General features: G+C 39.4%; 1 protein-coding gene across 31 annotated transcripts; it reads right to left on the bottom strand.

Annotated features, from left to right (window-relative positions):
- Positions 1-1,825: 1,825 nt before the first annotated feature.
- LOC103702864 (nuclear transcription factor Y subunit B-like) lies at positions 1,826-12,777 on the bottom strand. Of its 31 annotated transcripts, none has more exons than XR_005511222.1 (9): positions 12,568-12,744; positions 12,237-12,476; positions 11,967-12,096; positions 11,750-11,755; positions 10,947-11,028; positions 10,786-10,839; positions 10,417-10,544; positions 9,317-9,384; positions 1,826-2,104 (listed from the first exon to the last, which is right to left on the bottom strand). XR_005511222.1 is itself a non-coding variant. In XM_026802909.2 (8 exons), exons 2-7 carry the CDS (start codon positions 12,461-12,463, stop codon positions 9,358-9,360), a joined length of 510 nt encoding a protein of 169 aa, XP_026658710.1. In that variant the 5' UTR covers positions 12,464-12,476; positions 12,568-12,772; the 3' UTR covers positions 1,826-2,104; positions 9,317-9,357. The 31 variants fall into 31 exon arrangements, 20 of the variants coding, with proteins under 20 accessions (XP_026658710.1, XP_038980905.1, XP_038980908.1 ...); XR_005511219.1 differs by having other exon boundaries at positions 10,924-11,028; positions 12,568-12,743; XR_005511220.1 differs by having other exon boundaries at positions 10,786-10,836; positions 10,924-11,028; positions 12,568-12,742.
- Between the last annotated feature and the right edge of the window lie 797 nt (positions 12,778-13,574).

The raw sequence follows: 13,574 nt of genomic DNA, 5'->3' as shown, positions 1-13,574 counted from the left end.
TAGAATAAAAATAAAATTAAAAATATTTTTAAAATAATAACAAAATTATATATAAAAAAATAATATATCATATAGTACTACTAGTTTAAAATAATATAATTTATACTAGTACTATATAATACGCGTAAATAGTATAGTACGATTATGTAGTACTATTATAATTTATAAGAAAATGTATGTAAATAACAAATTTATGAAAATATACGTATTATGCTAGATATTTATAAAAATATATATTAAAAAAAATCTAAAACAAATAATATTTTATACTAGTAGTCCTATAATACGCACGTATATAAATACACACACACACACACATATATATATATATATATATATCAATAACCTTTATATAATATTTATGTAACATAAAATTAATTTCAGATGTATAATCTAAAGGGGTGAAACGAGTACAAAGAATAGGAGTAAGCCTATTCCAAGCTGCACATGGGACTGCCTATATCGGCAGAAATGGGAATGGTTTGACGGAGCATGGTATATTTCAAGTCTACATTCATCATGCTAAAGGTGTTTGGCTAGCATAATATCCTATCTCAAGTCTTCTGCTCCAACCGAACACCACAATAAAGTTTGAGGACCCAATGATCTAGGAGTATTAGACTTTCAACTGGCCGAACAGGCTCGAATGTGTTTGAGTTCAATCAGAGCTGCTGCGTTAGCATTATTCCACTACATCTGTGTTATTCCACTATAGTAGACCTCTATTGAAACCATTATTAGTCACCATTACAGTTATAATGGGTTGGATGCAGATCCAAGATCAAGATCCAAATACGAAAATTGGTTGAGTTAAGATCAAGCCTGCCCCAGTCCCACCCTATTCGTTTGCAGCTCCATTTGTGGTTTGGCAATAATCCAAAGAAAACTCCTGGCGGCCCAAAGAAGACGACAAAGACGGAAGAAAGGAGTGGGGTCAGGCTAGAAATCAAACCCTTAGCCCTATTAATTCAGTACCTTGTTTTCTTCTTGTACATATATATATATATATATATATATATATATATATATATATATATATATATATATATTTTCAAGAAAACCCTTACCCAGACCTTCGCCCAGCATGCAAACCACTCTCCTATGCCTCAAGAAAGGAAAGGGTTTTCATTTTTAATTTAATTTTCTTTTTTATTTATATTAATAATATTTTCATTAATATTTAATATTAAAAATTACTATTAATATTTTAATAATTTAACACGATATTTATTATCATTTCTTGCAGGTCTTGCGAAAGTCAAGAGTTTAGAATCCTCTATCCGTCTCCCTCAAGCAATTTTCAAAGTAAACTGATCAATTTTCTATCAAATAAGTTAAGTCACTCGAAACCCATCGGCCAATTAAGCTTGCAGCAGACGAACTTCTTCAACTGCATTCATTTTTCGGGTTTCATTCGGCATCTATGGCAACCTAAACGCTTCCTTACAAGAACTTGGATCTGTCAAGTGCCAAGGAACTCTTTGGCTGCACTTCTTGGCTACAAGACACCGTCTTCTCATCAAGGCTGATCACCAAGACAGCCAACTACCGACCAGCCAGCCTTCCCCTCGACGTTCCTACATACAAACAAAAGCTAACATCATGAAGAACAACATTGAGAAGATGCTCAACAAAATGTTCCGACCCAAAAATAATACAGGGGACCGGCAGCCTCCATCTTGCTTTAAGAGTATCATGCAAAGCCATTGACCTGTTGTTGTGATGGTAGTGGCAGCACTTATTTCACAGATTGAGACTACTTAAATCCGTTAAGGATACTAGGATAGCAACATCCTCTCTCAGCTTCTGCACAGACACAGTAATATTGACTAAAGCAATATGACCATCAAATATTTATTTTAGCTAAAGGAAACCAACAAACAGTAAATATGACATCCGTATGTGCGCAACAAAGAAGACAAATATGGAGCATGATTCTGAACACCGCCCAAAGTATAGATTATTTTATTCAAATTAATTTACAAACCAAAAGAAGATGGTACTAGTATGCTTCAGACGATCTGTCATCAGTTTTAGCAGAGATATAGCCTGTAGACCCAGCAAGTCAGTTCTTTCCATGAAGACTTTGATTCCTTGCCAATTACTGCACCATTTCAAGAACCATCATCAGAATCCATGTCATCTTTTCCTACCAAGGAAACAGGTCTGCATTATCTACGAATATTTCTTGCCGAACAGAACATGCATATGAATGAGCGAAACTAGGGGAATGAAAACAAAGGAAGAAGATGACAAGTAATATATAATGAGAAGCAAATATAGGATAACAGAGGAATATTATAGTCAAGGCAGTTTGGATGTTACTTGATGGCACTAAAGAAAACTACTCACGGGATCAAAGAATTTCAGCAAGATGTCACAACCTCACAAAGGAGTCCAAGAATTCACTAAAATCCTAGAGGACTCGAGAAGCTTTCAGAGTTCATAAGGACTATGGAGATATTTCAGCCATATTCTGGATATTTCTTAGATATTTTGGTGGCATGTAAATATCTTGTATTTAGAAAGTTCTAATCTATAGATGAAGGATAAGTGGTGGTGATTCTAGTCCCTTTGGATCCTAGCTTCAGTCTATGTAAAGAGGAGAGATCTTCATCTGCAACCCAACTCCTCAAAGTAGAGAGCTCCCCTAAGAGAGGAAACTCCCCAAGTATTTTGTACTCTTCCCACTCTCTTGCAACTTCAGTTGAGGGCTGTGCCCAAGAGAAAGTAAAGGCTTACTCTGCTACCCTGAGGTAATCTAGGCACCTCACGGGCTTTAATAAGGGCAAATTCCATAAGTTCGTGATAGTTGGTACCAAAGTAGGACGAGATAAAGGGCAAGAGCATGTCGACATCCAAGACAATTATCGATGTGCCTGCAACAAAGAAAAAAGGCAAGATGGGCAAAAGGCAAGAGCTTTCAAGGGATAATACCGAGGAGCATGGTACTCCCACTGATTGGATGAGTACATCGGGGCAATTGAGGAGAATGTCCATATTGCCATGGACATATTCTAGGCCTAACTCAAGAAGTTCATCTTGTTCGGCAACAGGAGAAACTCAAGAGCTATGAGGAGGAGATTGAGTTGAAAACTAAGGCCACTTTCCTTGAGAAGGCCGTTGCCAATGGTGTGCCACAATGAGGGAAGCACCCAAGCTTAAGGTCTCAGAGTTTAATTGCTTCAATGGGACAAGGGATGCCACGGAAGTTGAGAACTTGTGGAACATTGATCGTTAGTTCAAGGCACTCAAGATCAAGGACAAGGAGGAGAAGGTTAAAATAGCCTCCACATATCTCACGGGTAATGTTATGCTTTGGTAGAGATGCCAGAGCTCGAAGATGGAAAAAGATCTCTGCACCATCAACTCGTGGGAGGACTAGAAAAGGGAGGTAAAGGCCTGATTCTTCCTTGAGAACGTAGAGTTCTTGGCGTGCAAGAGCCAACAACATCTCAAGCACAAGGGGTTTATCGAGATCATGTCAAGGAATTCGCGAGGCTAATGCTAGGCATCACTAATATGTATGAGGCGGAATGACTCTTCTATTTATTGGACGGCTTGCAACCATGGGTTGCACAAGAGCTAAGACATCAGGGAATCTAGGACCTTAAGCTGCAATTGTTGTTGTTGAGAAGATAATAGAGTTCAAGCAAACTTATACCCCTGAGGTGAAGATGCCAAAGCCCAAGAAATTCAAAAGTGGGGGACTTCCAATGCCATGTTAAAGGGCACTTCCAATGCAAGAAGCGTTTAGTGTGCTACATGTGTGTTCGCGACCACTGAGCATGGGATTGCTCCAAGAAGAAGGCTTTTAGCACGGTCAGTGCAAAGGAGGGCGAGGAGAAAAAAGAATCTCAAATGGAAGCCTTATGAGTGGTAAACATCATGAAAGGGCAAGCTAGTGAAAGCAAGTCCCTAAACAAAGAGCATATGCATGTTGATGTGTAAATCAATGGCAAGGCCACCAAGGCCATGATTGACACCGGCCATCTACAATTTCATTGCCAACTTGGAGGCAAAACATATGTATCTAAAGCTAGAAAAGGACTCGAGCAAGATGAAGGTAGCTAACTCTGAGGCAAAGCCCGTGTTAGGAGTGGCCAAAAGAGCGCATATAGTTCAGTGGAAGGGAACCACCAACCTAATGGCCGCGCCGATGGATGATTTTCATGTGATCCTGGGCATGGACTTCTTCACTATGGTAAAAGCAATTCCCATACAATAGCACGAAGTCATATGTATTACAGAGGAAAATACCCCTTGTATGATCCATGCTATTCGCAGGAAGCGATTCAGGATACAAACACCTTCAACCATGCAACATTGCAAAAGGGTCAAGCGAGGTGATGTGAAATACCCCGCCGCACTCAAGAGAACTCCGCAAAGAAGGTCCCTCCACTCATGCAACTGTCCTTGAATAGTTCAAAGACATCATGCCTTAAGAGCTACCAACGAGGCTTCCACCTAGGAGGGGGTGAATCATGCAATTGAGCTAGAGCCAGGAGTAAAGCCACTTGCCATGGCGCCCCATCGAATGATGCCTTAACAACTTAAACAACTAAGGAGGAAACTCAATGAACTCTTGGATGCTGATTTTATTCGGCCACCCTAGTTTTTTTTGAGAAAAAGAGTAATGGGAGCCTTCGTCCTTGCACTAACTAACAAGGTGACCATCAAAGATAAGTATCCATCCTACTGGTGGCACATCTTTTCGATCAACTTGGCGAGGCCTGGTTCTTTACTAATCTTGGCCAACAATCGAGGTATGATCAGGTATGGATCATGAAAGGGGATGAGACTAAGACAACTTGTGCCACGAGATATGACTCTTATGAGTTCCTGTTATGCTATTTGGCTTGATGAATGCTCCAACGGCCTTTTGCACCCTCATAAACAAGCTCTTCCAGCTCTACCTTGATCAATTTGTGATAGTGTACCTTGACAACATAGTGATATATAGCCGCACAATGGAAGAGCATGTGAAGCACCTAAAGTGGTTTTCTGCATGTTAAGAGAAAACCAACTTTATATGAAGAAGGAAAAGTGCTTCTTTGCCATAGATGTATGCTTTTAGGTCATTGGATAGGCCAATGGAAACATCTGGATGGATAGAAAGAAGGTCCAAGACTCCAAGTCATTGTGGACTAGAAGAGTCCTACAATTGTCACAGAGTTACAATCATTTCATGGACTAGTGAACTACTACTGATGATTCATGAAAGGATATTCAACCAAAGTAGCACCCCTAACTGACCTCCTGAGAAAGCATCAACTATGATAGTGAACGCCCCACATGCAATGAGGCATTTGCGGAGTTAAAAAGGGTAGTGATAGAGGAGCCAATTTTGCACCTACCAAACTACTCTAAGCCTTTCAAAGTCCAAACTGATGCATCTGATTTTGCCATTGGAGGAGCATTGGTACAGGAGAGACATCCCATTGCATATGAAAGCCAAAAGCTAAATGACACGAAGGCGCTATACCGTCAACGAAAAGTAGATGAGTCAATGGTGCACTACTTAAGGGCAAAGAGATATTATCTTCTTGGCTCCAAATTGGTTGTTCGAATTAATAAAGTGGCTACAAGTTACTTCCAAACCCAAAAGAGACTAGCTAAAGTAGGCCCACTGGCAAGATTTCCTAGCTAAATTTGATATATAGACGGAATATAAGCCCAATAATCAGATAGCCAATGTACTTAGTCGAAAAGTGCAGCTAGCTTCAGTATATCAAGTCAAAAAAAACTTTCTTAATCAAATCCGTATCAACACTGCACAAGACCCTGCGGCTCAGGTGCTTCTAAGGTTGGCCAATGAAGGAAAGCCACGAAGATTTTTGGGAACGTGATGAGGTTCTTTACACTAAGTGAAACAAGTGTTTGAACCTAAGTGGGATAATGTAAGAAAGAAAATACTTAGACAATGTCATGATACCAAATGGCCAGAGGCATTTCTTGAGATAGTTTATCATTGGCCAAAGATGTATGAAGATGTAGAGGATTATGTTCGTGCTTGCCTGGTTTGCCCACAAAACAAAGCAGAACACCAGAAATCATGAGGTCTTCTTAAGCCTTACCAATGCCAAGCCGTCTATGGGAGAGGGTGTCCGTGGACTTCATTTATGTTCTACCTAAAGTTGGAGAACTTGGGTCCATCATGATTGTTGTAGACCATCTCTCCAAATATGGTACTTTCATTGATGCACCTGCAAATTGCACTACAGAAGAGGCTGCAAGGTTGTTCATCTCCAACATGGTGAAGTATTGGGGGGATTCTAGAAAACATAGCAAGTGATTAAGACCCACATTTACCGGCAAGCTCAGGATGGAAGTCTTTAAAACCCCATGGGTCCCAACAAATCTTCTACACAAGTTTCCACCCCTAGATAGATAAGCAGATGAACATGCAAATGCATTATCGAGGAAATATCTGCAACATTCGTGAATACTAGTCAAAGGGAATGGGTGCATCACTTGGATGTCGCCTAGTTTTACTACAACCTCCAAAAGAACAAGTCAACATGCTAAATCCCATTAGAGGTAGCGATCGGTTGTCAACCCCTTGCATCAGATACTCTTATTGCAAGAGAGAAAAGCAAGAGCCCTTTGGCCCAATAGTTCGCGGCAAACATAAAAGAGAAGACAAACATTGCAAAAAGCATTCTTAGAGAAAGTTGTCAAATGGATGAAGAAGTGGGCCGACCAATAACGAAGGCCCTTGGAGTTCAAGGGTATATGGTCCTAGTTAAGTGGACAGGACTTCCACATGGTGAAGCTAACTAGGAATGCGTGGAGGCACAATGTCAATATAACCTCTAATCCCCGATAACGATAATGTCACCGAGGAGAGTCAAATCGAATGTCATTTATTTGATCAAGTGAACCCAGCAGCAGTCTTCCATGCCATCAGCACATCCATCGCTCCAGACAGAGGCCAAACACGCCCTCACGCAACCGAAAACACATGCTACACAAGAGCCCAACTCCACTCGCCACCTAAGGCAAGTGAAGGAATGCACAGACAAAGTACCGCTTGGTGGAGTCCCGAGGAGAATACAGACGATCTATCAACAAGTTTCACAACGGCATGATGAGGATATCTATGCAATAGGTGGGGGAGAACGTCATGGCCTCACCAAAGGACTATAAGAACTCCCTCAGACCCTAGGAGACTCTAGAAGCTTCCAGGGTTCCTCGGAACTCTGAAGATATTTCAACCATATTCTAGATATTTCTTAGATATTTTAGTGGCTTGAAAATATCTTGTATCCAAAAAGTTCTAATCTACATATGAAGGACAAGTTCTAATCTACATATGAAGGACAAGTGGCACGGTCCTGGCCACTTTGGATCCTAGCTTAGGTCCATATAAAGGGGAGAGGACCTCATCTGCAACCCAACTCCTCAGAGTAGAGAGTTCCTCTAAGAGAGGAAACATCCCAAGTATTTTGTACTCTTCTTATTTGTAATATAAATCTTCTTCTTACTCTCTGCTCACTCTCTCTTGCAGCTTCAATGGAAGGTCTGCCTAAAAGGAAGTAAAGGCTTACTCAGCCACAAGGAGATAGTCCGAGCACTACACAGGCTTTGATAGGGCAAATTCTATTGGTCCGTGACAAAAAGGTCAAGAAGAAGTTGCTCTGCAAAAGAACCTACTTTCGAAATAATAATATGCTACTCTATTCTTCAGCAACAAAACTTTTAAAGGCAATGGAGATGATCATTTTTATCAGCTATCTAAACTTTTGTCCACCAAACTTGGCATCAGTGATAAATCTACCTCCCTTTTATGCATCTTCATAAAAATTTATGCAAAATATAATATGGGCGAGCCAATTAAAAAATTTCCCCACAAAGTTTGAATGAATACTTTATGAACTCAATTCTTCAAAAATTTGAGAATGATTCTTCCTCTTGCAAAGGTAGCAACCATGAAAAATTTTAGCTAAATTATCTGAATTGTCTAATATATTCACATCAAGATCTTAGCAAATAAGGATTCATAAAGCTGATCCCAAATAGTTAGGAAAAGCCTTGATGGTTATGCTTATGGTAAATTCCTAGAAGGCAATTGGTAGGGTCAAGTAGGGTTTCATGCTAGCCCTCTTAAACAAACAAATTTGCAGTGGGTGAAAGTCTGCAATGCAAGTCTAAAGGCAAAAGGCAATTATAGCAGTCAGTAATAATGGCTCGAGTAAAGGTGGTTTTGATAGAATAAAAACCATAATTGGTCAATAATGAAGTAACGAGTTCGTAAACCCACTATGTATTTTTGTAAGAAGCAACCTCTTTTTATTTTTTTTTTCCTTTTTCCTTTTTTCCTTTTTTTCGCAGGGGAAGGGGGAGGTGGCATGGTGAGAAGGATAGTAGGATGTTTGGCTCTGGCCAGACATGACTTGACTTAACAGAATCCTACCAGAATTGGTACTGCCTATTCTGACTATTTACAACAAAGTCACAAAAACAAGTCAATGCTGTAACTAAACTCAAATCAGAATGCTAGACCCTAACTAAATTACACAGTCAAAACTGAGTTCAGATTGGTCTGAGACTCAGAGTTAGGTTAGCCTATTGTACCAGGTCAGCTTATTCAAAACCTACATCGCCAGTTTAGTTTCTTTATCAGGCATAAATCAAAGCAAGTGAATTTTATTTCTCACTGCACTTCACTGCCTGATCATACTGAGTGATACTGACCCTGATCATACTGAGTGATAATGACATGTATTAATTTCTTTTACTGTTCTTGTCAAATTGATCATTCCTCTTATCAAGGTTTGAAGCTTTTGCCAGAGTATTTGTCACTGTAAAAACTATAGTGCAAGTAACCCATTCAGCCATTTTTTCACAAATAAATGAAACCTTAAAATTACAGAAGATTATAACCAGAATAAAAGGTCTTATCCTGCCTATCTGGGGCTAGTTTTGAATAAACCACTGGAGAGTTTATTTCCTTACATTTTTCCACATATCAAAGATTTCCTTCAGATAGGTAAGGAAACCTCTTTGGTCACAACCAACATTATTTGGTTTCTTGAGCTATCCAAACCCGAAGCAAAGCAATTCTTTTGATTTATTTGCATATGTCATAGAACAGGCTGTTGACTCCATGACATATTTCTTCTACTCCTGTGGTTCATTTTCTTAAATGATCTATAATGTACTCATTGCAGCACCATTCTAAGCACTGGATGAGAAGTGCTCATGTATAGTGGCACAATACAAATGCTGATCAGCAAGAACTAATTCCTGGATGAGAAAAGATATTCAAAGAACCTCCACATAATGCAGAGGTCCAACCAGGAAGAGTTATTACCTGAAATAGAGAACAGCTAGCAGAAATAGGCCAATAATCATTCAGCTTGAGATATCCCCATTATGGATCTGGAAAAGAGAAATATCCACACTAATATCAGCGGACTGACAAACTCATAGGAAACCAGATGAATTATGTGTATTGAAAAGATGGAGAAAAGTGCTGCCTCTCGCAAAATAAGGATCTTTAGAAGATAAACAACTATTTATTGGGGGAATATGATCAACAGTTTCGTGACCATTCAATATATACATAGTTAACTAAGAATAGAAATGGAACTCACATATATCTAAAGGTTAAACAAATTTCTGTATGGAAGGCTGATTATATCGACATAGAGGTTGCTTTATAACATACAAGCCCAACCACATTGAGAACTATTGATAGAAATAGCATAAAAAAATCAATGTAGCAGCAGAAAGATTACCTTCTTTAATGATCAAGTTTATATTACAATTTCCCAAGGCATATCTACGATCAATTTAGTGGATACGGCAGTTTATGCAAGAAATGCATCTACACATCCTAATAGCAATTCAAGACTAAAAAAATAATAAAGAACATCTTCTAAATGATAATTTTTTTTAACAAGGATGTATCTAAAGAATACCAGATCAACACTACTACATAGAATAACGTGAGGAATCCTACTTCAGAGAAGCTCGAGTAGAATGGCTATAATCGATTGAACATGGAGTTTACAAAAATAGCAAACATGAGGGAGTGAGGTGTTGAAGGCGGTAATGAAGTTGCGGGAGGAAAAATTAACTGATGGTCAAGTACAGAGCCAGAATTGGTTATTTCTAGTACTACCAAATATAACAATTCAGAGGAATCCCTCCTACTTAAATCAGACTATTATGAGTGTGATTATAGCAAGCTTTAGACGTAAGCTTAGAAGCTATTAGATTTGCTTCATCCAGTGTAAAGTTTAAACTGCAATGGATATGAACCTACCACCAATTATATACAGACCACAACATTGTTCATACTAGCATAGCTCTTGTAATTACAATGCTCCCTAGTTCTTTATCTTCATTGACCTCTGGCACACCTTTTCTTAAAAGAAATTCCAAAATAGACAAATTTATGAGACTTATCTGAAGTCCCACGATCACAGGACTCATATGTTTGACACTCCTGTCACAATACATCATTTTTTCCATGTAACACATATCCCATCAACTTCATGACTATCCATTTTCCTCTCCTACTTGTGCGAGATACACTGTCAAGAAACAAATTTTATTCATGTGAAAGTATTCAAAAAACTGAAAATTATTCAGAAAACTTAATTATCAGCATATTATCTACAACAGAAGCACAAGGTTAACATCTTATTCTTACCCTTATTATGGCTCCATAATATTAATGTAAGTTGTCTACAAATATTTATAAGTTGCAGAATGCAAGATTATCTAGGGCTTCCACCATAGAATTAATGAAGAGAAAGAATTAATACAGAATACCTGAGGTTGCATATAGTTCATTCCTTGAGTAAAAGATCCTTGTTGACCCATCTGCTGATTTCACATACAAGTCAAATTTGAGAAGTATCAAATGAAGATAATGAAATCTTCCAGAAAGTAAGGAATTCAGAGAATAACTGATACCCCTTGGGTACTTGTACCAGGTTGATTTCCAGCTTGAGGGCCTGCTGCATCTGTCCTAGCAGAGCTGTCTCCACCTTTTGCAGATAACTTACTATCACCCTGTCAAAATTACTCAAAATTATCTCATGTTCAAATATAGACCCCTATAAAGGATACATATGATAGTCCTAACTGCCTACATTGAAGCAAATTCTGACACAAATAATCATTGAAATTGATATCCATTTCTGGTATAAATAGATACGAAACCTTAGCAATACTAAGTGACCAACCAACCAACCAGGTTATATCAACCAAGTGAGAATGTTTGGAAGATGAAGCTGGAAGGCTCAGAGGGTGTAGGGATTCTGCATCCCAATTTTCATGGTATCACTAAAACCTTTATAAATGGAAACCTGATTGCAAAAAGAGTTGGGAAGTAATTGCCTCCTTGAACCCCTCCCACTTTTCTTTACTTAGCAACTCCCAGCCTCCCACATGCACAGATAACATCACATGGATAGGATGACACCTTCACGTTTGATGTGAACATATGTGTACAAGAATCAAATACAAGCTTGCAGAAGAAAAAAAAGATGAAAAGATCAACTCGTAGCTCATCAATTTGATAAAACCAATCTGGAAAATCAGATATATAGGCTTGAGTCCGTGTTGGATAAAAAAACAATGAATTTTTAGCCATTGGCATCAGAAAAGATTAATAGAAATATACATTTAAAGTATATGAATTCAGATTTCGTTTTATACCTTCAAAAACATTCTAATGGAATAAAGTAAACAGACAAATGGCATATGAATCAGAAAAAGAGAAAGTTATTACCTCCATCTAGAATATCATATCCGCCCCCAAATCCATGCAACAAGAACAGAAAACAAACAAAGCCTTTATTAGCCCAACGAAGATCAAATAGAGCACTAGAAACCCAACGAAACCTCACAAATCTTGGCTGATAATGAACCTAGATATTTCCTAAACGAAATTATCAACAAAAATATTACCCAAAAAAAAAGAGAGAAAATCATAATCAAAGAAATACCTCTCTATATTTCTGTAGGTACAACTTCAGCGGCTCGATGTAATCTTCGAATCCCAACGTCGCCATCGCCCAGAGCAAATCATCGCCATTGATCGTCTTCCTCTTCTCCCTCTGGCACTTATCGCTCGCTCTGCATCACCCAATCATTTAATCAATACAAAAACAAACAAACAAAAAATTAATTGCAAGAAATTATAGCATATGAGAGACATATAGAAAGAGGAAGAGGTGGGTCTGTGTGTGTGTTGGGGGGGGAAGAAAGATCTGAACTCGCTGGTAATGAAGCTGATGAACTCGGAGACGCACTCCTGGACGGTCTCCTTGGCGTCCTTGGCGATCTTGGCGTTGGCGGGGAGGGCCTTCTTCATGATGCGGCTGATGTTGGCGATGGGGAGGAAGCGATCCTGCTCGCGGACGGTGGATCGGGGGCTCTGCTCGCCGCCGCTATCGTGGCTTCCTCCACCGCCGCCGCCGGGGCTCGCCGGTGCCTCCGCCATCGGCCGGAAAACCCTGGATCCATGGTCCACATCGCCGCAGATCACCGTCAACCCTACCAGCCGGAGAAACCCTAAAGAAATAGGAGGGAGGCGTCGTTCGTTACCTGAGATCCGAGCGTTTGGATTGGTTGGGGGAGATTTGTATTTGGCGCGCGCGCAGCGCGGAAAGAGAGAGAGCGAGAGAGATGGGATGGGATTTGGGGGAGGGCTGGAGAGAGGTGAAAAGGGGATCGGACGCTGGAGAAGAGAGGAAGGAGGAGACGACTGGGATGAAAAGAGGAGAGAGACGTTTGGTTATCTGAACCGTCCGTTTGGCTCCGGTCCGACCCGGTTGTCTAAACGGCTCTCCTCCGCCGCCCTATGGCGGCTCCTTTAATAAGTAATAATTATTCTCGCCTCCTTATTTTCTTTTTTCTTTTTTTTCTCGCCCTGCCCTTTTTAATTTAATTTATCCCTTTAATATAAATATGATTTATATTAATTTTATATCTGATGATATCGACTAAATTTTTTATTTTTAGAACCATTTAAATGCAACGATATCAAATTATATTCTATATTTTAAAATTGATAGGTTCAAAGGCTCCATTTGTCAAACTAAATATACAAGCTAATTATCACCACTCCACTTCTCATTGCTGCGGTGATATCTAACAATCTAGAACGGTTGATCCCAGCGGACACTCACCTACGTCTTTAAATTGCACCAGTCTCAAATGCCACATAGGACAAGAAAAGAAGCTCCAATAGAGCCGACCAGTGATGGATCCTTGTCATGGAGAAATAGACCTTCCTTTCCAACAAGTAGTAATCATGAACCTCCTCATGTGATGCTCATTTGCAGCTCGGACTCCCGGAGTGTGTTTGCTTCAGCTTCCAACGTGGTTTATGGATACAGTTGCATCTAGAATCCAAGCTGTGGTCCTGCACGAGATCGATTAAAATCGGCTAATACCTAGGTGGAAAGTAGGACGGCCTAAAATCGATAAAAGACTTTAGGATGCTGAAAAGCTATCGACATATTTTCAAAATGCGAGCTTGACCTATAAAGAAATTTATTTGCCAGAAGATTTTCGATGAAGGACTCTCCAAAGCTTAAGTCAATAAAATT

Source organism: Phoenix dactylifera, chromosome 3, assembly GCF_009389715.1.
Source record: "Phoenix dactylifera cultivar Barhee BC4 chromosome 3, palm_55x_up_171113_PBpolish2nd_filt_p, whole genome shotgun sequence".
Lineage (NCBI taxonomy): Eukaryota > Viridiplantae > Streptophyta > Magnoliopsida > Arecales > Arecaceae > Phoenix > Phoenix dactylifera.
The sequence above is the reverse complement of the archived record's forward strand: the minus strand, read 5'-3'. Positions and strand labels throughout refer to the sequence as shown.